Source organism: Prinia subflava, chromosome 16, assembly GCF_021018805.1.
Source record: "Prinia subflava isolate CZ2003 ecotype Zambia chromosome 16, Cam_Psub_1.2, whole genome shotgun sequence".
Classification (NCBI taxonomy): domain Eukaryota; kingdom Metazoa; phylum Chordata; class Aves; order Passeriformes; family Cisticolidae; genus Prinia; species Prinia subflava.
In genome coordinates this window covers 11,272,422-11,295,077 of record NC_086262.1, presented here as the reverse complement: position 1 = coordinate 11,295,077, position 22,656 = coordinate 11,272,422, and the positions used below count along the sequence as shown (strand labels likewise).

The 22,656-nt window shown below is 40.9% G+C and overlaps 1 protein-coding gene across 4 annotated transcripts; it reads right to left on the bottom strand.

The window, feature by feature from the left end:
- Nucleotides 1-241: 241 nt before the first annotated feature.
- On the bottom strand, nt 242-14,788 carry RUFY1 (RUN and FYVE domain containing 1). 4 transcript variants are annotated; one of them, XM_063413611.1, is made up of 18 exons: nt 14,495-14,788; nt 9,702-9,875; nt 9,272-9,389; nt 8,524-8,625; nt 8,083-8,206; nt 7,614-7,672; nt 6,809-6,874; nt 6,137-6,206; nt 5,552-5,653; nt 4,941-5,057; nt 4,451-4,618; nt 3,615-3,712; nt 3,050-3,169; nt 2,131-2,260; nt 1,628-1,722; nt 1,185-1,233; nt 936-1,013; nt 242-685 (listed from the first exon to the last, which is right to left on the bottom strand). In XM_063413611.1, exons 1-18 carry the CDS (start codon nt 14,760-14,762, stop codon nt 542-544), a joined length of 2,082 nt encoding a protein of 693 aa, XP_063269681.1. In that variant the 5' UTR covers nt 14,763-14,788; the 3' UTR covers nt 242-541. The 4 variants fall into 4 exon arrangements, with proteins under 4 accessions (XP_063269681.1, XP_063269685.1, XP_063269684.1 ...); XM_063413615.1 differs by having other exon boundaries at nt 14,437-14,564; XM_063413614.1 differs by lacking the exon at nt 14,495-14,788 and adding an exon at nt 10,583-10,708.
- Between the last annotated feature and the right edge of the window lie 7,868 nt (nt 14,789-22,656).

The following is a 22,656-nucleotide window of genomic DNA, read 5'->3' as shown; positions in this document are numbered from 1 at the left end:
CTGTGGTCACAGCGACTGCCAGAACAAGTATAATGTGCAGGATTTGACTGCAGTGAACTGAAGGCACATTCATTGACACTCCTTATAAAGCTTTCTACAGACAATTCATAAATCGACCTTTTCCTCTCTGATTTAGAGCAAATACAAAACTGTACACGAGCCAGGGGAACACACAGGAGCACCTACAGTGACGGTAAGGAAATAAGGTTCATGTACAGAGACGATGTCTACAGGGATCAAATAAATGTAGAAATGCCATATACAAATTTTAATACAAATATCTATAAAAATCAGAAAAATGAATCTTAGTTTCAAATAGAACTGGGGAAATTACAGTTGATACATAACTTCTTAATTATTTCAGTTGGAGAAGCATGAGCTTGCACAATCCCTACAAATTAATTTACATATTTCCTCTTACAGTGGAAATTATCAGACCAGCCAGTCCAGTCTGCTGCACAGAAAACACCTGCAATTCAGAATTTAAAAAATAATGGCTACTTTCCAATGTTAAAGTGGCTCAGTCAGGGGTGGGAGAGCCTTAGGAGGAGTTAGAGGAGCACTGCTGGAGCAGTAACGTGTGACAGTTATCACAGACACGGACGGGTTTGGGGTACGATGGCAGTGCCAGTTCGTTACTGGAACAAGTGCTGCAGAAGATGTCCCCGCAGTTTCTGCAGTGGTGCTACAAAAACAGAGTCACAATGAGCACAGCTGCCTGAAAACAGCATCAGGAAGAGGGAAGTCAGGCCTTGGGAACTGTGCCCGAGTCTCTGAGTCCCTCCTCTTCCCACCACGCCCAGCCCTCCCAGCAGCATTTCCTCCTGCGCAGGGCCGAGCAGGGAATTGAACAGGCTCAGTCTTCCCTAGCACGGCGATGAAACAGCACCACTTTTGTTTTCCATGGATTATTTAAACAATCTGAACAACATTACCTTCCTTCTTGAGATGGAGAATTCCTTTCTACATTGCTTGCAGTGAGTTGCTTCATCATCCTTCAGCCATGTATGACCCTGGAAAATTGGAAGGAAAACCACGCTGGAGATACAAATAAACTTATAGGCATTTTACCAACATTGTTGGTATTTTTCAAAAGCCATCTTTTAAAGCAGAATAACCAGGGTGAAATTCAAACATGTGAAATGAAATTAATATGGTCAGTCAGAACATCCACAAGAGAGTACCTTTAGTGCTTTATTTACTTCTTTAATGTCTTCCATCTTCAGCTTTGATCTGGAAAAAAAATGCCCTGTATGATTTTTTATTTAGTTGTGCTTGGTTTTCCCTGCCATTCCACCATTGAGCCACTGAACCCAAACCCCCATTCTTCAGTGAGCTCCCTGTTACCCTTCTGAACCACTCACTGTCACTGGGAAACTTCATCAACTCAGGGCTTGCCCTGTTTCAGTATAAACAGAATGTAGGAAAATGTAAGAACTAAACATTTCCTTTAATGTTTCCTCTCAGACAGCTCACTCTGACAAGAACCTCCCTCACTTTCATTTCATGGCTCTTTAGTTTCTCATACATAGTAATTGCCTCCTAAAATTCTCACATCAATTGATTTTTATAAGTAAATGAGGTTTAAAATTCTTGGTTTACAGGAGTTCTGTTCCCTAGAACTTACTGGCTGAGATGAAGTCCCATTTCTTGAAGAGCTTGCTCCTGCTCCTCATGCACCTTCTTCAGCTGCTGCTTCTCATCCTGCAGTTTTCTCAGTTCCTATAAAATCAAGCACACTCAAGTTTTTTGTCCACTGTTTGACCCATAACCTTGATCACTCCACCCAAACAGTTCACAAGAATCAGCTCCTTTGCAAATCCCCCTGTTTCAAAGGCTTGATTTTTAAAATTACATGGGGGAACTACTCACAGGTTCTGCACAAACAATGGAATAATTTAACCATATTTACCAAGAAAAGGAAGATTTTCAGGCTTTGAACATCCTTCAACATAGCTAGAACATGGCAGTCCTGTGCCAACACAGGAGCACACAGACAGATACGGGTGCATAATTGTGACCTCAGAAACTGCTCCATACATGGCAGCAAATCCTCTTCAGTTTAACAAGAACGTTCATGCTTAAAAAATAAATCACATTCACTTGTTCTGAATGCTTGAAACTGCATACCTTTTTCAGTCCTTCCATCTGTTGCAATTCTGTTTTAAGCAGGGCTGTTGCATCCTTCTCTTGGTGCAGTTCTTTTTGCAAAGTTTGTCTCTGTTCTTTTTCAGATTTTAACTCCTTTTCCAGAGTTGAGCTATTTAAAAAGAATTCATTCTAAAAAAAACCCCTATAGCAGAAGAATATCCTATAGCACTTAAGGATAGAAACAGTGTGAGAAGTAGAAATCTTGTCCAAAAGAGGGCAAAACTAGAGTGGTATTCTGAGAAAGGAAAGAACAGGCAGCAGACGTCAAAAATGTTAACATGGTTAACATTTAACATATGTTAACATTTTCACATCACAGAAAACAAACAGCAAAGAAGGGCTAGAAGAACAACAAACCACAAGACCCCCAAAGAAACCAATCCCCACGAGTAAATATTTCACTACCTGTGTTTAATGTGTCATGTTTAAAAGGGACGCTCTACCCTGAAGTCTGAACAGTGAAAGAAGCTTTTTCTATCGGTATTAGAAATCTTTAGAGGATTAACATTCCCTCAGAACACACCCACAAGCCCCTTCAGAAATCCCAGTCCCTTTGGATGACAGTCAGTTCTATGCTCAGCCTACAAGCATGACCATAACTATCTCCTGATTTATTAAAAAAGTAATTGAAAGCTCAATTGCTAGTTGGAATAGGCAGACTTTTGCTGCCACTCTGTCCTCTAAAGCAGACATTCTGGAAAAAACATGTTAAAAGCCTCTTGCTAACTGTGCACTGTACAGAAGTGCTGTGCTTCCCTGGGTCCTGCATACATCTGTCAATGCTGAAGCCAACAGAATTTCAAACTCACCCTCTCCTTAGACCTGAGCATAAAAGGAGTAGAAAACACTTCTTAAAGAAATGGCAAAGGGAAGGAAAACACCTGCTCAGATTAAATACCATTTGCCGTCCAGCTGGGCCATCTGCTGCCGACACGAGTCCAGCCTCCCAGCCAGCTCCTGCTTCATCTTATTGCACCGCTCCTCTGCTGCCTGCCTGGCCTTCTCTGCCTGCTGCAGCCTGCACAGGAGGGAACACAGACGTTTGTTTCCAACTCATCCCTCCCTGCACCCTCTCACCCTCTTCTTTTAGAGTTACCACAGGGATCTTTAGAAAAGCTCAAACTGAAAATGCTAGTGGAGAAAAATAAATGACTTTCGAAAGCAGTTGTTTCTGAAAAAACCCCAAAAGCAAATTCACACCTGTTCTTAAAGTGAAGTTAACATGTTTCTCAACAGCCTGCTTATGGAAAGAGCTCTGCTTTTTGAGTGGGTCAGTTATGGGCACGTTTGCCCGGGAAATGAGAACAGCAAGCACAGAGGGACAGAGGAGAGAAAATAAAAAAGCTCATGCTGGCACACAGGCCCAAATGTCTGTGGGGCATATGGAAGGTCATCCTGTGGGGGTTTATATTGGAAACTTCTTACTGACTTCAGTGTTGACTTTCTGATCTTGCAATTATTACCTCTCTTCCATTTGTTTCATAGAGGACATCATCTCATTTGTTTTTCCTTCAAAAGAGGATATTGCTTCTGTTTTCTGTTGTAACGAACACTCTGCATTCTGTAGGAAATAGTGAACAGTGTTTAAAGTCTGCCACCAAATAAAGAATGTTCAGCTTGCTAAAGGCCATGCCTGGGTCTGACTGGAATGTGCAAACAAAATGCTGATAATGCCAGAGCAGACATTGCTCCAATTGTTTTGTTAAAACCTCAGAGAAAAACCCAAACCACCTTAACTAAGTTTTGACCTATGAGATCAGCTACAAGCCGAAAATGTTCTCTTCAGAAAAAGCCTGAAGAAATAAAACCAGATTAAATTGATGGGATAAGAATACCAATGATGATTTGAATGTAACAACTGCATTCAGTGGGCATGGAACCAGGAAGCAAAAAAAAAACCCCATATAAATACTGCTCTCAAAAGCAAAGGCACACCTCAGCACTGGGGTTTCACTGACTTGCAAGAGTCTGGGAAGGAGGCAAAGACCTCGTTAAAGCCTGAACAGGCATCAAGAAATAGGCCATAAAAATTTATAAAAATCCCCTCTGGATTTCTGGCACCAGCTGTGGCAAAGGAAGGTTTGCTGAACTCATACTTCATGTATGGAGAGGCTAGTTAAACTTTAGTTTCATTCATGGAAACAAGCTCTGTATATTTTGTGTGAGCACTGCTACACCATGGCTTCCTTGTAGAAATGCCTGTCATGCAGTTTTGTTCAACTGAAAAAAACAATGTAAAACCACAACCCACCCAAACAAGAGAAACCTCACAAAAGCATCCCCAGCCCCCTGTACATACCTGGGATTTGTGAAACATCTGCAAGTTAATGGCCTTCACTTCTTCTAATTGTTGACGAAGGGCAACTAAAGTGTCTTGTTTTTCATGAGTATCTTTTTCCAGAAGTTTCATGGCAATTTCCATTTCTGTTTTCATTCCAATTTGCAGCTCCAACTCTTTCTCTAGTTCCTTACAAAGAGATTTCCTAGTTACTACTATGTAGCCATAGGTCAGGGATAAAACCCAGATAACCCCATACACTAACTGTCTCTGCTATAATAATGCCAGTGGTTTCTTACACAGAGGCCTTTTATTTCCAACATTCCAAACCTCCCAATTCCCAGTACCTTACAGACACTGTTAATGACCAATGCCCAGCATCTTGCTTGCAATTGCTCTGTGAATTCTGAAGGGGTGCAGAAGGTGCACAGCTGTCATCTTGTATTTGTAATGTTACACTAGGCTGAACCCAGTGTCTTTCACTTCACTTTCTGTAGTTAAGTTTCCTTACCAGCCTGATTTTTTTTTCTTCTTTCAACTGCTTCCAAACATCACTGTACATTTCATCAAGACCCTGGCGTGACTGCTTGTAAGTATCCAATTCTACTTTTGTATCCTCTTTTGTTACCTACAAGAAACATCAGCTACATAAGGTCACAAAGTATTTAAAGTATCCCTTTAATTCTTGTCTATAACACAGTATTTCAATGTGCTATTTCAAGTAAAATCCTATTGTTTTACAATCAGTGACATGGCAAACATTAATAAGCTGAAATTTCAGTAATGAAATTACTGTGGTAATTTCAGAAAATTTCAGTAATGAAATTTCAGCTGAAAAGTCACAGTAATGATAAAAATATTTTAATCCTTTAAACATTTTACTTTAATACCTTAATACTTGGAATTCATTATTTCTTCTGCAAGTGCATTTTTGGGTGTGTAGTGAGGAACAGTAAAATCTAATGCCTGAGCATACAACACCCAAACCCAGTGACCTGCACAGCAACGTGCTCAACTGTGCTGAGCATTCCAGTGCACAGTGGGCTTGGGAGAACCACCACAGCTGCTCAAAAGGGATCTCTTATTTTAAGGATCCTCAGAATTTCTAAAAAGGTGTCCCACCTCTACACTTTTTTCACTCCGTTCACGAATTAACTCATTCTGTTGTTTCAGCTGCTGCTGCTCTTCCTGAAGGGATCCGATTCTGTCAGTAGCTGCTGCAAGCTGCATGAAGAGAACAGATCTATATTTAACCACTGTGCAATCATGCAGCATCTGGAGCAATTCTTAAGTCAGTAGCTCAGTCTGCAGCAGCTGTGCTGCTCACTTCCCCTTTTGCTCTCCCCAGGAGCTGCCTGACCTTTCTGCAGCCATACCCACTGTCAGCTGAAATTAATGTACTCACCAACATTTGTTCACCAACTTCTGCTTCACACCCTCAGCAATTATTTTTAAATATTAACTAAGCAAAGAAAGGTACTTTAGTGTAAAAGGCTAAAATCCACCCTGGATCTGTGTTATGATCTAGAAGTCACATCAACCCATGCCAGTCTGTCCAGCCCCCACAGCTCACCAGTATCTACTCAAATATTTGAGGTGTAAGGTGAAGTCTTAGGAATTTTTGTCTCTGATGGAAAAGAGCTCTGATGGAAAAGAGAGAGAAATACTTAACAGATACAGATACTTAATACTTAACCAGATACAAACCTCTTCCTGGAGTTTTGAATTGGTCTTTTCTAAACAGTCTATTTTGTTCTGGAGATCTGCAACCGTGCAACTGCAGCAAGGAAGAGAGATGCATAAAGACAATAAATGAGATGTCAATGTTCAACTTTTACTCCTATCCCCAACAGTATTTTTACCATCTTGCACTTATTAACAATGAAGTACTTTGGTGAGCTGGGGAAAAACTCTGAGGAAGAACAACTGTCCCTCTCAAGCACTGAGATGTCCTTCTGCTGCCAGCCCTGCTCTGGCTTAGCTTTCTCAGTTGTAACACCTCTCCTGCTCAGGAGGGTAAGGGAGGCCTGCTCCTCCCACTGAGCAGCCTCTAGGGGAAGAGCAGAGACTCCTTCTCTAAGGAATCAATTTCCAGATGCACTTGTAATAGTTTCTCTTGAAAAAAATAGTTCCAAAATATTGTTAATCACTCTCAAAAAACTAAACTATTACACACACTTGCTTTTGGCATTGCATGTACCTGCAGAAGAGCAGGACTACAAAATGAAACTTCTTCCAAAAGATTTTTTGGAAACAATAAGAAAAGGCATTTTAATATCAAACAAAAATCTACAAGACTGGCAGCAGAGACATTCAAAGCCATGCTAGAAAAGCTAAACAGGACAAGTATTTGTATATGAGAATAGATGAAAATCCCACCTTAAATGTCGGTTCAGTTCTTCCACATAATGCTTCTGGTCAAGGACAGCTGTAATCCCTCCATCTCTAGTTGTAAAAGCAAGAATTTATTGATTGAGAAGAGACTCTTTCATTCTAAAGTGCTATTCTGTACTAGGGCTTTAAGCATACACCTGCAAACAGAGCTGAAATCTTTTATCCTTTCCTTATAAAAACACTTGTGCCTGAGCTGGATCAGAAGCACCAGGGAGGTGAAGCAGCTGCTTGGCTGCTTCTCAGCAGCTCCACAGTGAAGTGCTCTGAAGTGACAGAAGCACATAAAATATGAAGATGCCTTCATTTGCTAAAGGTCTTAGAAGACCTTAGAAGACCTGATCTGTGCTGCTAACTGCAGTCCCAAATCTAATATTTCACCTAAAATTACATTTTTTTCCTCTATAACTGATCTCTCCCTCAAAGACAGCTACTTAGTTGAGTGGGTTTCTGAAACCGTGCTTAGAAGCAAAGCAGTGAGTTGGCAATGGGTGGCTTGGGAAACCATCTCTTCTAAAACCAAATAAAACTACAATTTAATATTTCTAATATTTCTACTTTTAATTTGGTCCCAGCTCAAGACTCAAACTCTCCAAATTGTTGTTAAAACTACCACAAATTCAGTCCCTGAAAGATGTTACTTTTGTTTAGGTAACAAAATCTGGTTTGGGTTCTCCTTTTAAGATGATTAATAGTTTGAGCTCTCCAGCACTCCCATCCTCCCACAGACTGTCTGACAGGTTTGTTCTACAGAAACTGTAATGATTTAGAATTATTAATTCACCATACATACTGTTTGCCATCACTGTCCTGTGTTTCCTTAAGGTACAAGGAAAAATCAATCACTCCAACCTGAAAAATATATTTAAGATATTAACACGCCTTCACAGTGCAATTATGCATAGAAGCAGGCATTACTGTATATTTGGAAAATGATAAAAATCTGCAGTTTACATTTAGAGAGACAAATAATACCTATATTCTTCCTAGCTGATGCAAACATGCAAGCTAGGATTTGTCATAAAAGCATCAAAGTAACCATATTATGTGTGACCAGTTTCCTCACAGTTATTAGTTTTGACAGTATTTCCATAAACTGCTACTTATGAAATTTCTTTTAATTCACTGAGGGAAAGACAACAAGCTTCAACACAAGCCATGCTGGAAAGAAATCTGGACCCATGTCAATAAAGTATTTATAGATGTACTTAATTCTACTACAGTCTTATACCAATTGATCCTATTTAAGCTTTAATCTTCACCTGGGAATCCAAGTCTTCTCCTTTCAAGCAGAGGTTTGCATCAATAACATTCAGTCCAACCAGCAGGCCCACAATAACTGCTCCTTCCTCCTCCATCATCAATGCATCAGGTTCATAAAATTCACTGGAACAAACATCAGGCATCACTGCACATCAAACAATTATAATGAACTTCCATCACTGAAATCATACAAAAAATAATGCAGCCTTTACAAACTCATCTGAGTCCTCACTAACTTATTGCATATGGCAGAAGATTTAGAACTCTCTCAGAAAATACTCTGCAAATTCCTTTGTAGATTCACTGCAAAAACAGTTAACCACTTGCACCTCTGCAGGCTGCAAGAACAACCTTAAACTGGTCAATTAATGACTCTCCCTGGAGCCACAGGAGGTGCCAGTGTTTCAGGAATATTCAGGAAAACAGGTCTGTGCTGTTACCTTAACAGATGCTTATGGTCCAGGAGCACTTTGAGATAATCTGCCAGTTTCTTTTGCATGAGTGCTAGATAAAGCCAAGCCCTCCCTCTGCCCACAGCAGTCCTAAAAAGAAAAGTTGCATGTTTTAGTAAACCCAAAGTGATTTCTTAACTAGATTTGTGAATTTCAAAATTCTCAGTTTACAAAGTGTGGGGAAGGACATTACTTACTAAAAAACAACAACCAATCTCTGGGGAAATGAACTGTTGTCTCCAGAACACAAGAACATTTAAGTATGTTCCATTTTTCAGGGAAAGTATATTGTAAAGTTTTCTTAATTTGAAAAACCACACATATTGTCAACTACCACCATAACAATCATTAATATATCCTAGTATTAAAATCAAGTCTATTTCAATCATCCTGAATTACTCAAACCAAATACAATCAGCACATGCACAAAATGAGATAAAATCATGGACGTGGGGGAAAGAAGGGGAAAAAAGATACCTGTGAAGACTTCAGTTATTTTTAGCAAGGTTATAAAAATTTCCAAATGCTGTTTTCAATCTGACAGCATTGTTTTAGTCAGAAACTCTGAATATTTTGAGATATCCTCCTTATCTCTTGGAGAAGTCAATGCCTCCTACATACTCTATTTTTTTTTTCTTTGAGAAAAAGAGCTTGTTAAGGAAGCCAAGAGACTACATGAAGGATTCCTTTTTCCAGAAGTATGAGCAAGATGCATCATCCCCAACAATTAACTTACTTCAACTCTGGCAGATTTTTAACACTAGTTGCTATATCTGATGCTTCGGGACAAAGTTTTTCCACTAGCTCCAAAGGACCAAAAAACGATTTGTTCTGTCCAATAAAAGTCTTCTTCACTAAAGGGAGCATACAGAGAAATTTGTGAGGAAAAATGATAGGCTTCCAACTCCAGAATTTTATACAAATTTTACTTTGTCATTTTGTCTTATCAGCTTACAACATGTCTGTGGAAAGGGGGCATTAAAAATACCCTGACTGTTTAGGAAGCACAAAATACAGGGTGTACAAGGGTAACCACATATCTGTAATACTGACTAGCATTGTATGTTTACAGAATTAATAATGTCATTCAGAAGTCAAGCTGGGGCCACAGCAGGACATGTCAGAGACTCCCTGAGCTGCCCCTCAGCCTGGCAGCCCGTGCCCACCTTTGAGGCCATGCTTGAGGCAGTGCTCCAGCACCACGAAGAACTGCTGCAGGGGAGGGAAGTCCGAGTCCAGGGTCCGGCCCAGGCTCAGGGCTGACTGGATGAGGATTTTGATGCTGAGCTTCATCATGTTCATGAGGTTGGCACGCTCCTCCATGGTGTGACACCGAGTACCTGGGGGCACATGGGTGGGGAGAGGAATCAGTAAGGCTGGAAAACACCTCTGAGATCATCGAGCCCAATGTGTGATTGATTGAATTAGGCCAGAGCACTGATTACCAGATCTAGTTTTTCTTTAAACAGCTCTGGGGACAGTGTCTCCACCACCTTCCTGGGCTGCCTGTTCCAATGTATAATCATCCTTTCTGTGAAGAAATTCTTCCTAATATTCAACGTAAACCTGCCCTAGTGCAGTTTAAGATTATATCCTGTTCTTAGCACTGGTTGCCTGGGAGAAGAGTTCGACCCCCACCGGGCTACAGCCTCCTGTCAGGGACTTGTAGAGATTGATAAGGCCACCCCTGAGGCTCCTTTTCTCCAGACTAAACTCTCCCCACTCCCTTAGCCGCTCCTCATACGACTTGTGCTCCAGGAGCTTCCCCAGCTCTGCTGCCCTTCTCTGGACCCGCTGCAGCCCCTCAATGCCCTTCCTGAACTGAGGGGCCCGAACTGATCACAGCATTCGAGCTGCGGCCTCCCCATTGCCGAATACCTGGGGACAATCTGCACGGAGACGCTGCGCAGCTTTTAAAGCCCCCTCACCGCGGTGCCCGCGCAGGGCCTCCATCCTGCGGCGGGGACGAGCTGGGTAAACCTCCCCTTAGCGCCGCGCCCGGCCCCCGGGGGGGACACGGCCCCGGCCCCGGCCCGCGGGTCCCTACCTGAGCGGCGGGGCCGGGCCGGGGCGCCGCGGGCTGAGGGAGCCCGGCCCGGCGTTACCGCGGCTACAGCGGGCGCGGGGGCGGGGGCGGGCCGGCCGCCATCTTAGAGCACCGCGAGGGGCGCGGGGCGGGCCCGGCCCGGCCGGGTTGCAAAATGTGTAATACGTACAGGTTCACTTAAGAAAGGATGGTTTTCGATCTTGGTACAATTTCATGTCTAGGCAACAATAAAGGGTGATTTAACCCGTGAAACATTAGCTAAAGAGCAAGCTGTAGGTGACGCCCAGGTGTTACAAAGGAGAATCGCTGGTCGGGAGAATTGGAATTAAGGTTTAGGGCTCGACATGATTCAGTGACCTCAGGGCTAGGGGAGGTTAATAAAAGGATGTAGCACTGATCGTGGACTCGAAGGATGCAGAATTTATGTGCCACAAGGAAGCTGAGTCGAGGAGGTTTAGGTTTCGATCAGGAAAAGGTTCTTCACCCAGAGGGTGGTTGGGGGCTGGAATGGGCTCCTCAGGGAAGTGGTACCAGCACCAAGCCTGACACAGCTCAAGGAGCATTTGTACAACACGTTCAGACACATGGTCTGACTCTCGGGGATGGTCCTGTACAGGGCTAGGACTGGTGGGTCCCTTCCAACCCAGCATATTCTATGATTTTAAGACATTTGGCAGAACCCCCAAGTTAAGGAAGAAACTCATAAAGCCAACACAGTAACTGTGCTCAGTCAGCACAGATAGAAGGTAATTCTGGCAGGGGCGCATTGTGACCACCAACACAATAAACTCACTGACCCAAAAGAACAGATAGACTGAACATGCAGACTAATGAGCATGAGAAGTGAGGATATCACTGACCAACAGAAGATAGAATCGTAATTAGTAAGACAACTAGGGCATTTGTAGCCAATGAACATTAATGTCTTTGAACATTAATGCCTAATGCCTAAAAAATAGTGACAAGTTTGGTAGTCATGCTGGCTTTGTGGATTTGCCACCCAGCCCCCTTTCTGTGCAAAACCGTAAATAAATCAAATTCCTCCACTCTGTGCATAGATTGGCGTCTTGCAGACCAAGTGAAAGAATCTGTTTTGGGACAACAGGAGGAGTGGGGCCAGGATCGAGACCAGCTCCCTTGCTCCTTAAGGCACCTACAGGCTCTGACAGGAGCTGCCAACCCCAGCCCAGCGGCCAAAATCACGTTTTAAGTGATAATCACTGCTGTTTCAATAGGACAGCCTTGCTTCTTGCTGTCACCTGTGGGTCACACACAGCCACACTCTGCAGAAACAGCAGTGGCAGAAGCTCCAGCTCTGAGTCAGTCACACTCAAGATAGTTAAGATTGTGCAAAAGTCTCTCTGGCATTTTCCTTTTTGTGCACACAATGTTAATTTAGGGTTAAAAATGAGCAAAACTCCTCCTTATGTCAGAAGTGGGACAACAGAGTCATTCTAATCTAACTGACCTTAATAACCACAATACACACAAAATGCTATCATGTCTGCATGCTGTAGTTCATTGTGTATATACTACATACACTATATACAATATAGTATATAATCAATATACAGTGTATTATGTATATACATACATATAAGGAGTATACTGTATATTGTCTATGGCCAATGGATGCCTCAAAATTGTATTTAATGTGTTGACATGAGGCTGAGGATTAAAAGCACCGTAATATTTAGAATTTTGATCTCAATATTGTCAGGTTACACATTAGAAACAGAAAAAAAGCTGTGCAAACAGAAAACCAGTGAGTTTTTCGGAGTGTTTCAGAGCAATGCCAACCATTTTGATGGGTTTTGGAATTTGAATTTTTACTTACCAGGAATACTTTGCCTCTACACCTTGATCAAGATATACATATTACCCACAAAACTTAAAAAAATAAAATACCATGAATTAAATGCTCGTTATGAACACAATTTTAAACTAAGAAGTGTCTTAATATCAGTTTGCATTAAGTTAAATAATTACTTGAACAATATTTTTTAGACTGTTGCAAATTTACACAGTCAAGTACATCTTTTGCAAAACTGTGCAGGTTGGTACATGCAAAATAAACAAGTATTAGACACATTACCAAAGCCAAGCATCAAAAATTAGGAATCAGGTTACCAGTGCAAAAGATCACAGATATGATGCTGCAACCTTTAAGAATGCAGTCAAACAGTTTTGTATCTTACTCAACTCAAGAGATTTGTTTCAACATCATTTTGAAGCCACATGCCTTGTTTACTGTTATTATTCAGCACACTTTGAAGTCAGAAAACACTGAAGCACAAAGAAAAGCTCACAATTCTCCATCCCTTGGTCTTTGGGACTGCAAGTCTTTCTTGATTCTTTTTCTTTGGATTTGAAGTTTCTGGCCTCTCTGCAAGGCAGGACACAATTTCCTCAGTGGCAGACCGGTTTTAGGATGAGGTTTATGTGTTTAGAACATGTGATCAACAGATCTGAAGTAGCAGATAGAAGTTATAAAATCTCTGGGAAAAGATTTCAGCAGGCAACAAGCTCCAAGTTTTGCACAAGTGGTCTTGCAGGCCTTGGCTTATTTCTTAAAAATACCCGCTTTAAATTATATTTAAGTGCTTGATCAAAGGTAAATAATATTGAACAGGTAGAACAGGTGCCTTAGTGCCTGTTCACATTTCATATACAAGTTATTAACTGATTTTTCATACAGAATTTTCCATAAAACTCATCAACATATTATCCGAATCCTTTGAACAATGTGGGAATGTCGTGGTGTGTTTCCTTACTTTACAAGGAAGAAGCTGAAAGATTATGGTAAAAGCTCCATTAAATGTGAGAGCTTCATTTGAGGTGAGAGAATATTTTATTCCTTGCCCCTTGCCTAATCCTGTATGTTATTTTCAATTACATCTATCCACAGCATTATTCCAAAAGCAAACAAAGAAAGTGGGATATTCTGCACTTTGTCAGGTTAGATCTCAGGTGCCCGAGATGGGCACTGAGGAAACAAACCTGCGAGAAGTTTGGTGTGAGACTTTGAGATGCAGGAAAAGAGAAGAGTCTGTTTTTTCAGGACAATTAATCTTCAACTCTGACTATGCAACACTGAGGAATTTTCACAAAAAATGAAGAAGTCCATTAGCAGTAAGATTGCCCCATGCTGTCCCAACTCAACTCCATGGAACTTCCCTTTGAATACTCAGTACCATTAAAAACAAAAGGTTAGCACCAAACAGAGCAAAACTCAGTTCCAATGCTCAAGAACAATTAAGCACCAGTCGGAGACTCTGGAGTACAAGGCTCCAGGCCCAATTTCTGCTGCAATTTAATAGGTTTGGGGGTTTTTTCCACATTATGAATATTGCTGAGATTTATTTTCCATATGATTCAACCAAAGCCATTTTAATTCAGTTCTAAGAGACCTGTTCCACAAATCTGTAGGGCTGCTAGATCCACAAATGCCAGTGTTGAACAAAGCAAGCTGTGGTTACTGAAGGCATTTTTAGTGTCGTTAAAAAGTAACTTATAACAAATCTGTATCTTAGTCTGCTTGTCTAGTCTCTGACACGAAAGGCACAGCGAATTCCTTCTCGGAACCAGCAGCACTCGAGGGAGGATGTAGAATTTTGAGTTCCCTCAGTGCAGGCAGCCTGCTGGAGCTTTAAGGAGAAGGAGAAAAGGCAGCAAATAAAAGTAAATTTCTCCAAATATAGGAGTTTAGGTTTCTTCTGGTTATAATGCATTTCTTAAGTTCTACATCTGTGTCGCTTGTTTAATTTTACTTCAATACAAAACTGCAGCATCTTAAAAAAAAGAAAATTCAAAGTAACACCCATGCACCACTGACACGACCCAGCAGCACTTACGGGAGCGAACTCATTTGCGCACCACAAAAGCGAGTTTACTAAAGAAGCGGAGCCGTACTTGTCTTTGCCGGGCTGTCACTGCTGCCGGGCTTGGACACCAATCCCACCAGGGATGCGGACTTCAGGGCGCTGCCATAGCTCAGCGCCAAGTTTTCCGAGGCTTTCCTGGCCAGAGACAAGATGGGAGCAGACCACCGCGCTTCCTCCGGTTTCGCCTTCTCCTCGTTCCTCAGCTCGGCCGCGTCAGGGAGATGTTTTTTATCAATAATCTCAAAATCTTCCTCCTTTCCCGCGGCGGGCGCGGCGCCACGCTCCGCGGCAGCCATCTTGGACGGGTCACATGACCGCGGCCCGGGAGAGGGAGCGCCCCCAGCCCGAGTGAGGGGTGGGAACCGGGGCAGGAACCGGGGCAGGAACCGGGGCAGGAACCGGGGCAGGAACCGGGGCAGGAACCGGGGCAGGAACCGGGAGGGCCCCGGGAACCGGGGCAGGAATCGCGAGCCGGGAAGGAACCGGGAATGCGGGCATGTTCTGAAGCCCGGGCAGATCCCGAAGCACCTGCACACACAGGCAGGGCTGCCAGACAGGCCCGGCCAGGACTGAGCGCTTCGCTTGGTGTTCGGAGTTAAAGGGCGTGGAAAATGAAAAAAGAGTTTACCTTTGCATAAGTTAGGAAAGGAACAAAAAGTACAGGATTTTACTGCTATATGTGTCCCCAGACATAACTTTCAATAAAAAAAATGAATGCGTTTTGACATCTCGGATTTCCACAGCTAAGTTGTGACAGCTTAACGAGGTCTCTATTACTCTGCCTGTGAATCAAATCGCTGTGATTTAAAGTGGAGGATTGGTATGACAGGTGCACTGCTCTGAAACGGGCTTGTCCTCGTCACTCACATGAAAACACAACTGCTCAGTAAAGCCACTTCATTCATGTGTATGGGCTGGGTTTGGTAGAAAGATCTATCATGAAAGGGAACTGAAATTATCCCAGTGTGAAAATTTGATCTTGCTGTGTGCCTCAGATATTGATGTAGCCTACTGATGTATGGCTTGTTAACTGTTTTTCCATCCAGCAGCTGCGTGTGCTTGAGATATATCAGTCATTTAGTCACGAGGTAGTAGATGCTGCATATGAGCTTCTTGTGCTATATAGGGGAAAGTCTTTTGGGTGATGGGGTTTTTTAAAGAAATAGAGGAAGGAGGATATAATCAGAGTTGAAGGTCAGTTTCCTTAGTCTCGCAGTAATATAAATCTTCAGGTCTATTTTTTTTTTTTTCCTAATATAAGCTACTTTATGATCGGTTCTGTCTTCTCGGCTTCTTAGACACTGAAAATTTAACAGCTTGTGTTACACAAAGCACACGGAAGCTCTTATGTTTTTGTTGAGAATTCAGAGATCAGCAGCCTCTTATTCACCCGTGATTCAGATGAGCTAAGTATAGGCTTTGAGCTACTTCTGCTAAAGGCTGCTAGAGATGAGTTCTGCTCCATCTTGTGGACTCCAGCAGTATTAGGCTGTTTGTAAGGAAATAGCTCAGCTCTTAGGTCCTGTCTTGCAGTTGAATATAAGAATATACCTCTTGACAGGAATAAGTCTTGAGAGTGGTTTTCTGCCTTTCATTAACCACCCAATATCAGAGTCAGGTGGAGAAGGTAGTCTTGGCTAGGAGCAGAATTATAAGCATGAAATTAATATTTTTTCCCGTGCACCTGAAGAAAAGGTAATAAAAGTTTTGTGGCTGAAAATATAAGAGTTAACCAAGGCTCCTCTTTACCTCATTATGTTGCTCCCTTAAGATACCGATGCCTCAGACTCTTCTTTAGAACCTCACAATGAGTTATTTTGTAAAAATATGAAGTGAAGCTATCACATAGTGTGCAATCATCTTTTCCTATGTTACAATAAAAGAAACATTGGATAATTTTATTTCAAGTGTCTGATGAGGAAAATTTATACTGTGCATAGTAAATGTGCTAAAACTTTTGCTACACATGATTTAATTGTGTTTCACTTACTACTGTTTGGTCAAAATTACTTAATCAGCCACTGATTACTTTAAATGCCCTCTGTCCTCACACTTTTTATTTTAAAGCAATCAAGAAGCCTTGTAGCATTGTAAGGGAGCCCTAAGTTAAAGAGATTTGTTTTGTTTACAGAGTACAATTCCCTAAGGAGTCATTTGCGGCAGCCAAGGAAGGTGGAGTTAATACAGAACACAGCTCTAGGCATGTTAAATAAAAAATGAAAAAACTCAAAAACATAACTGATGTAATTTTGGTTTGCTGATTTATCAGGGAGGTGCACTATGCATGAATAACACTGCTTACTTTTAGCTTGCAGGTTGAGCTTATTTTTGTCTTCTGCAGATGATAATATTTCCCCACTGTTTTGTTTTTGCAGACCACTGGTCCGGGTCTTGCTACTCATGTGAGGAGGAACAATATTTTCTTTTGAAAGCCCATTTTGTGGCTGATTTAGGTCTGCCATAAATGTCAGTTCTGTGCAATCACAAAAACACTTTAAGTAGTTAGGGCTCATTGAAAAGTTAGGGGACTAAGCAACCTACTTACTACTTTTTGCTTTTCCTAACCCTAGAAATCAAGGTGTTTCTAAAGAAAAAAATACCATTATGAAGCTAAGTAAAGTTCTGTTCTTTTTTCATGCAGATCTTGCACAACCTTGTTTGGTTTTACTGTTCCCCCTCTTCTCTGTGTTCTTATGTGACAGCATGAAAATTCGTTTTTGAAATATTTAAAAAGTAGTGAATTCAAAGTATAGAGAAAGATTATTGTGGGAGAATTCCTATTTTAATCAGGAAATTGTACATTTAATACAAATTTCTGTGGCTAGCAGAATGGAAGATAATTTTAGAATAGGAGAAACTCCCTTCTTATTCAATGATACTTAGCAAGAGTTTCTTTGGCTAATTCCTCTTTATCTCAAATTTGGTTTTTTTGGGGGGTAATATTTTAAGAAACTTTTTTTGCCATTTAACATTTTGAATTAATCACACACAATAAATATTTAAAAGCAGCAAAATGCCACTGTGTGCTAAAGGGTAAACTTCTGTGATTAGCTGTTATTTATACTTTGCATTCCCATAACTTTTTCAGTCAGCAGAACAGATTATATTGGAAATTATCTGGTTGAGTTTTTGACCTTTAAAAGCAATACCAAGGGTAGCTCTAGTTGGGAATAACATAAAACCCCCCAAACGCAGTGTTATGTGTTTGACAGCACATTACAGAAGTTTTACACAGCAATACAAATCACAGTATTTGTTGAGAATTCAGTGGTTGCTGTGTAGAGCTGCATCCACGTGTCCTGAGCCACCACTTCGTGCAAGCAGGACAAGAAGCTGTGCATGGACACAGTGCAGACATCCAGAGTCACCTACCAGAGACTGCAGCAGCATCAAAGAGCAATAAAATGTTCATTGTACCCTTCTCTCCCTTCCCATTCCTCAAACCACTAAAACATTCTTCCCTCTGGCTACTGGCCACTTGAGGAAAAACGATATTAGGAAATGATAGTGTTTCCTTTGGGACATCATTAAAAAAACCCCTAAACCCTCAACAATTTCCAGAGCTGTGAATGAATTTCTCCATTATAACAGTGATTAAATAATTAGAGATGAAAGTTCTGCTGTTGTTCTACTCTAGTGCAGCTAACTAGTTAAGATACTTTCCTAGCACTTCTAATAAAAAAGTGGTATAAAGAAAACTAGAATTCCAGTTGCATCACTGCACCTGTATTGAGTCAAAGAATTTTTTTTCATTTCAAACCCGCATTTTTGTGCTCCCTGATCCCACTGCACCAGCTAGTTTTATCCTTGCAAAAACTCATTGGTAATGACAGAATCATCTGTTTGAAACTCCTTTCTATAACCATTAGAGTCCCTAAGAGGACATGGAAATATTTACAGCTGGAAATGTGTGTCATTATAGTAAATAAAGGAAAAGACAACAAATCGTGGAAGAGAAACTTGCTTTGAGATGTTGGCATGGTATCAAAAGAATTGCAGCTCACTCAGTATAAGTTTAAATCAGACGGTTAAGACCAAACACCCATCAGATATATATTGAAGAAAAGACCAGGATATTTATTATTCTACTCTGAGCTATTGCCTGGTTTTTAGAAAAAAAAAAAATTCAATAGAGTATATTAGACTAGAACGTGGAGTGTCAGAAAGAAGGTGAAACACAAACACACGGATTTTCCTTTAGTTAATTAACATTTGTTGGCCCTGTAAGAAGAGGCAGGGGCAGAAGTTCCCAGCAGGTGACACTATGGCACCACTTTATTCAAGAGCAGCCTCTAGCGCCCAGCAAACACCACGTTGTGCAGCCACCTGAGAAAATACAGGAGAAAAAGAAAAGAAACGAGCTGAGATGTCCATCTGAGCGACCCCTGAACTGCTCAGTGATCGTGGCTGTGCCAATAAAGAGCTCTGGGGAAAGGAGGAGTTGTTTGGGTCCTTTTACAGGAGCTTCGATTTGTGGCTGTTGAATGAGTGTCCAGGAATGCTCTCTGATGGAATAATGGAATCCTACCTGTTCATGAATCAGGGTCATTTACCAGTTCTCGAGTTTCATGTGGGATTAGGAAATAATTAGTATTTTACAACAGATATTTTTTTCTGTTAGAAGTTGTTGCATAATGTTCCAAGGACTTTATGAGTAGGAAGGTTTGGATAAATGGTATCATTTGGTCTGTTCTACCAACTAACTGAGAAATCAGAGTACATCTGTTTGAATACCTTAATTTCTAGATGTCATGTGGCCTATGTGGTTTTGGGTTACATTTTTTATTACTTACTTGTTGTGTGTGGGGTTTTTTTTCTTTTTCTCTTTTTTTAGTTCTTACTAGACTTTTTTTTTTTTTTTTTTTTTTTTTTTTTTTAATTCTTCCTACTATTGAATGCAGACAGTTTTATATCAAGTACAATTTTGAAGGTTTTATTAAAGTGCTGTAAATTGACTCGACTGAGGGGCATAAGGTCAAAGGAATTATAAATGGGATTACAGGCTGAATCCTAGTAAGATATGAAAGCAGTATTTTTGAAACGTGCTGACATTTTTGCTACTTAATGCAGTTTTCAACTAACACATGTGAGAATACTTATATATGACTTAATTAGCTGAAGAAATGGGCTCATATTGTTCTATTAGTGTAACAGAAATTATGCAAATTGCAGAAGAAAATGTTGTTAGTTATTATATAACCCCTGGAAAAGTTTAGGAAAACACCTTTATGCTATACAAAAACACTGTTAGTAATTTTAATCATCTGTTTCAAAAGCAAATATTGGAAGTTCACAGAAAATATTTAATCCATTATTGAGAAACTAAAGAACATTTAGGTGCTTGCATGCAGTTCTGCTGACATTGCACTCGTGCACTTGAGGGCGCAGTGTGACACAAACTGCCTCAGGTTTCTCCACAAAGAATTGAGGTCTTATGACTGAGTCCTCTGTAAGGTGCAGGACACGAAGAGTTGGAAAAGATTGCAACAATTAGTGTGAGAAATACAGTTCCTGACTTTTCTGCTGCCTTTGATTTTCTCATTTTCTGATTTTTCTGTGAGTGACACTGCATACTAATTAGTAAGATATTTAGAGAGCTTAAACCAAAAGCTAAGTCAATAAATCTTTAGCAAGAGTTTTCTTTGTTTTAAATAGAAACAATATAGAGCTGTAACTTAAATTTGGTATACCACACTAAGAGATTACTCCCAGACCCTTCGATTCAATAGGAATTTTTATAGGGTGAAAAAGAGAAAGAATGTTTTACAGATGTACAAAAGCACCTTAGTTATTGACAGAATCAAAGGGAAACCCGAGCTTTTGGTTAATGCAGGTGTGAAGCTCAGCTTCACTGTATCACCATTATCAGTTCCCCTCACATTACAGCTTAGGCGAATTTCTTGACAGGCCTTTCCATGCTTGATGGAAGCTTCAGTGGGCAGGTTAGATGTTAACAGTGAGATTGCATCTCTGACTAGAAAGCCTTTGAAATATCTTCACTAATCCATCTGAGGGAATTAATCATATGTAAGCATGTCACCTTTGGAAACAGAACTAAAAACGTAGGGCTCTAGTCACTCGAGTGGTTTAAACTAGTTTAAAGGGCCACTGGAGTGCTGCTGTTCTCCTTTTCCTGCAGCTGTGTTCCCATTTCCCTGCATAGCACTGCTCCCCATCTGACCTCTTGACAAGCCAGTGGCAGGGGAAAGCAGCAGGAAATACAGGTTTGGGCTCTGGAGCACCCCAAGGCCACCTGACTGCTGGCTGCCTTCTTGTCACCTCCCACCTCTGGCCAAAGCCCTTCCTCAGCTCCCTTGACCATTGCCTTGCTGAGCCATTTCAGTGCACTGAGTTGGCAGAAAACTAATGCAACAAAAGTGATTTAATGCACTGAAACAGCTTGTATTTTCCAAATTGTGTATTGGGAGAATCACTTCCTATATGGGTCCTGTTCAGTCTCCAGTTTTCTGCCTGCCCTGAGTTCTTCACAGAAACTCCACATGGCAGATTAGCAAAACAAATGATAGAGTTACTAATGGAGTGTTTTATCTTAAATATCCTTCTTTTCATCTCAATCACAGGCACTCCTGACATCATACCAGCATAGGGGGAAAAAGGGATCAGAAATAGAAAGAGGAATCATTGCTCTGGTAAATCCTAAAAGCTTTTAGAAACCAATGGATCAGAGATTTTGTGATTAGGAGTTGTGTCTGAAGTAGCCATCTTTAGATAAAAAGATATAGAGAAAACTAGGTGTGACTATAGACTGAAGGCTTGTATGTACAACAGCAGAACCTCCCAGAAACCACCAAATTATTATTCTTTCATTTTTTTTCTGTTTAGATCCTCAGTTTATACTGTTCCTGACTTACACATTAACCTTGAATGCTGATGATATTGTCATATAGGCAGATGTAACTTCCTTCCTCAAATACTGAGAAACAGAGCAACCAAGGAACCACGACAAAATATTCAACTAGGGAAAAAAAATAAAAGGGTCTAATAAAGCCAGTTGGATTTAGTGTGCTACAGGTGCCATTGTTAGAGTGCCTACCATGGCAAATTTCTATTGACACCTCACCTGATATAATACAGATCTCTTTAAACTGTCTCACATAATCAAGAGAATTCCTTTTTCTACTGCAGACCTTCTTCTTGGAGGTGAACCTTAAAAGCACAGAAAGATGAAAGGTACAGAATTGTGAAAGAGCCCTAATTTGTGATAACTTGGGTGGCAATAAAGAAGTGTAATGATGGCTTCAATGGAATAAAGTGGAGATCGTTAATCTTTTTAGGTGAAACTTGTTTAAAATTTCTAGCAGTGTTAAAGAAAGAGACCTCTAATTGAATTGCCACTTTGTGCAAGTGGGGAGGCAAAGACACATCTGTAGATGGCTGTGTTTTGTTAACAGAGAGTGGTAATTGGCATCCCACTGTTAAGACACAGTGTCTTGCTATCTTTCCTTTTCCTCTTTGGTCTAATAATTTCAGAAGATTTTACACATTGCCCTGACCGCTGTTGGAAATTGTTTTAGTATTAGTAACTATTAGTACTAGAAATAGTGTCAGTAACTGTAGCAAAATTTTCAGGACCTCTTTTAAAAAGAAATTCTATTGACTGAAGTGAGGAAGGAAAAATGCAAAGCCCAAATGTAGTAATAATGGCTTAAGTTGAAGAGTTCTGTTGTTTTCCAATAAACATAAACCAAACATATTTGCTTTTAAAGTACAATAAGAGCAATAAAAATCCCGTCATTCTCTGCCAGTTATCACTTCAGGCTGTGATCTTGTCAGAATTCATAAGCTCCCAGAGCAGTACCCAGTACTGCCAGGACAGGCTGGTATTGATCTCCCCAGAGTCTCTGCTTTATAATGGTTGAGGGCATGAGGCCACCCAAGGCACTGCCACATAATCCTGAGGCCCTGCTTTGGTCTTTACCTGTGTCAGGGTTGCCAATGCAGTCTGTAAACATGGAAGGAAAAGATCTTTTCTTTCACTGTATTATACTGGTGGGTCACCACTGCTGTCTTGGAACTCTCACAACAGGCTGACATTTCAGGTGCGTCTCCAAAAGTTCAAATTATGATGGTTCTTGCCAGTCAGGCATCCCCTCCCAGGACCTCCATGGTACTATTGGCGTTTTGTTTCTTAAAAATCCTCCACCACCACTTTCAGGTAAAGGAGAAAAT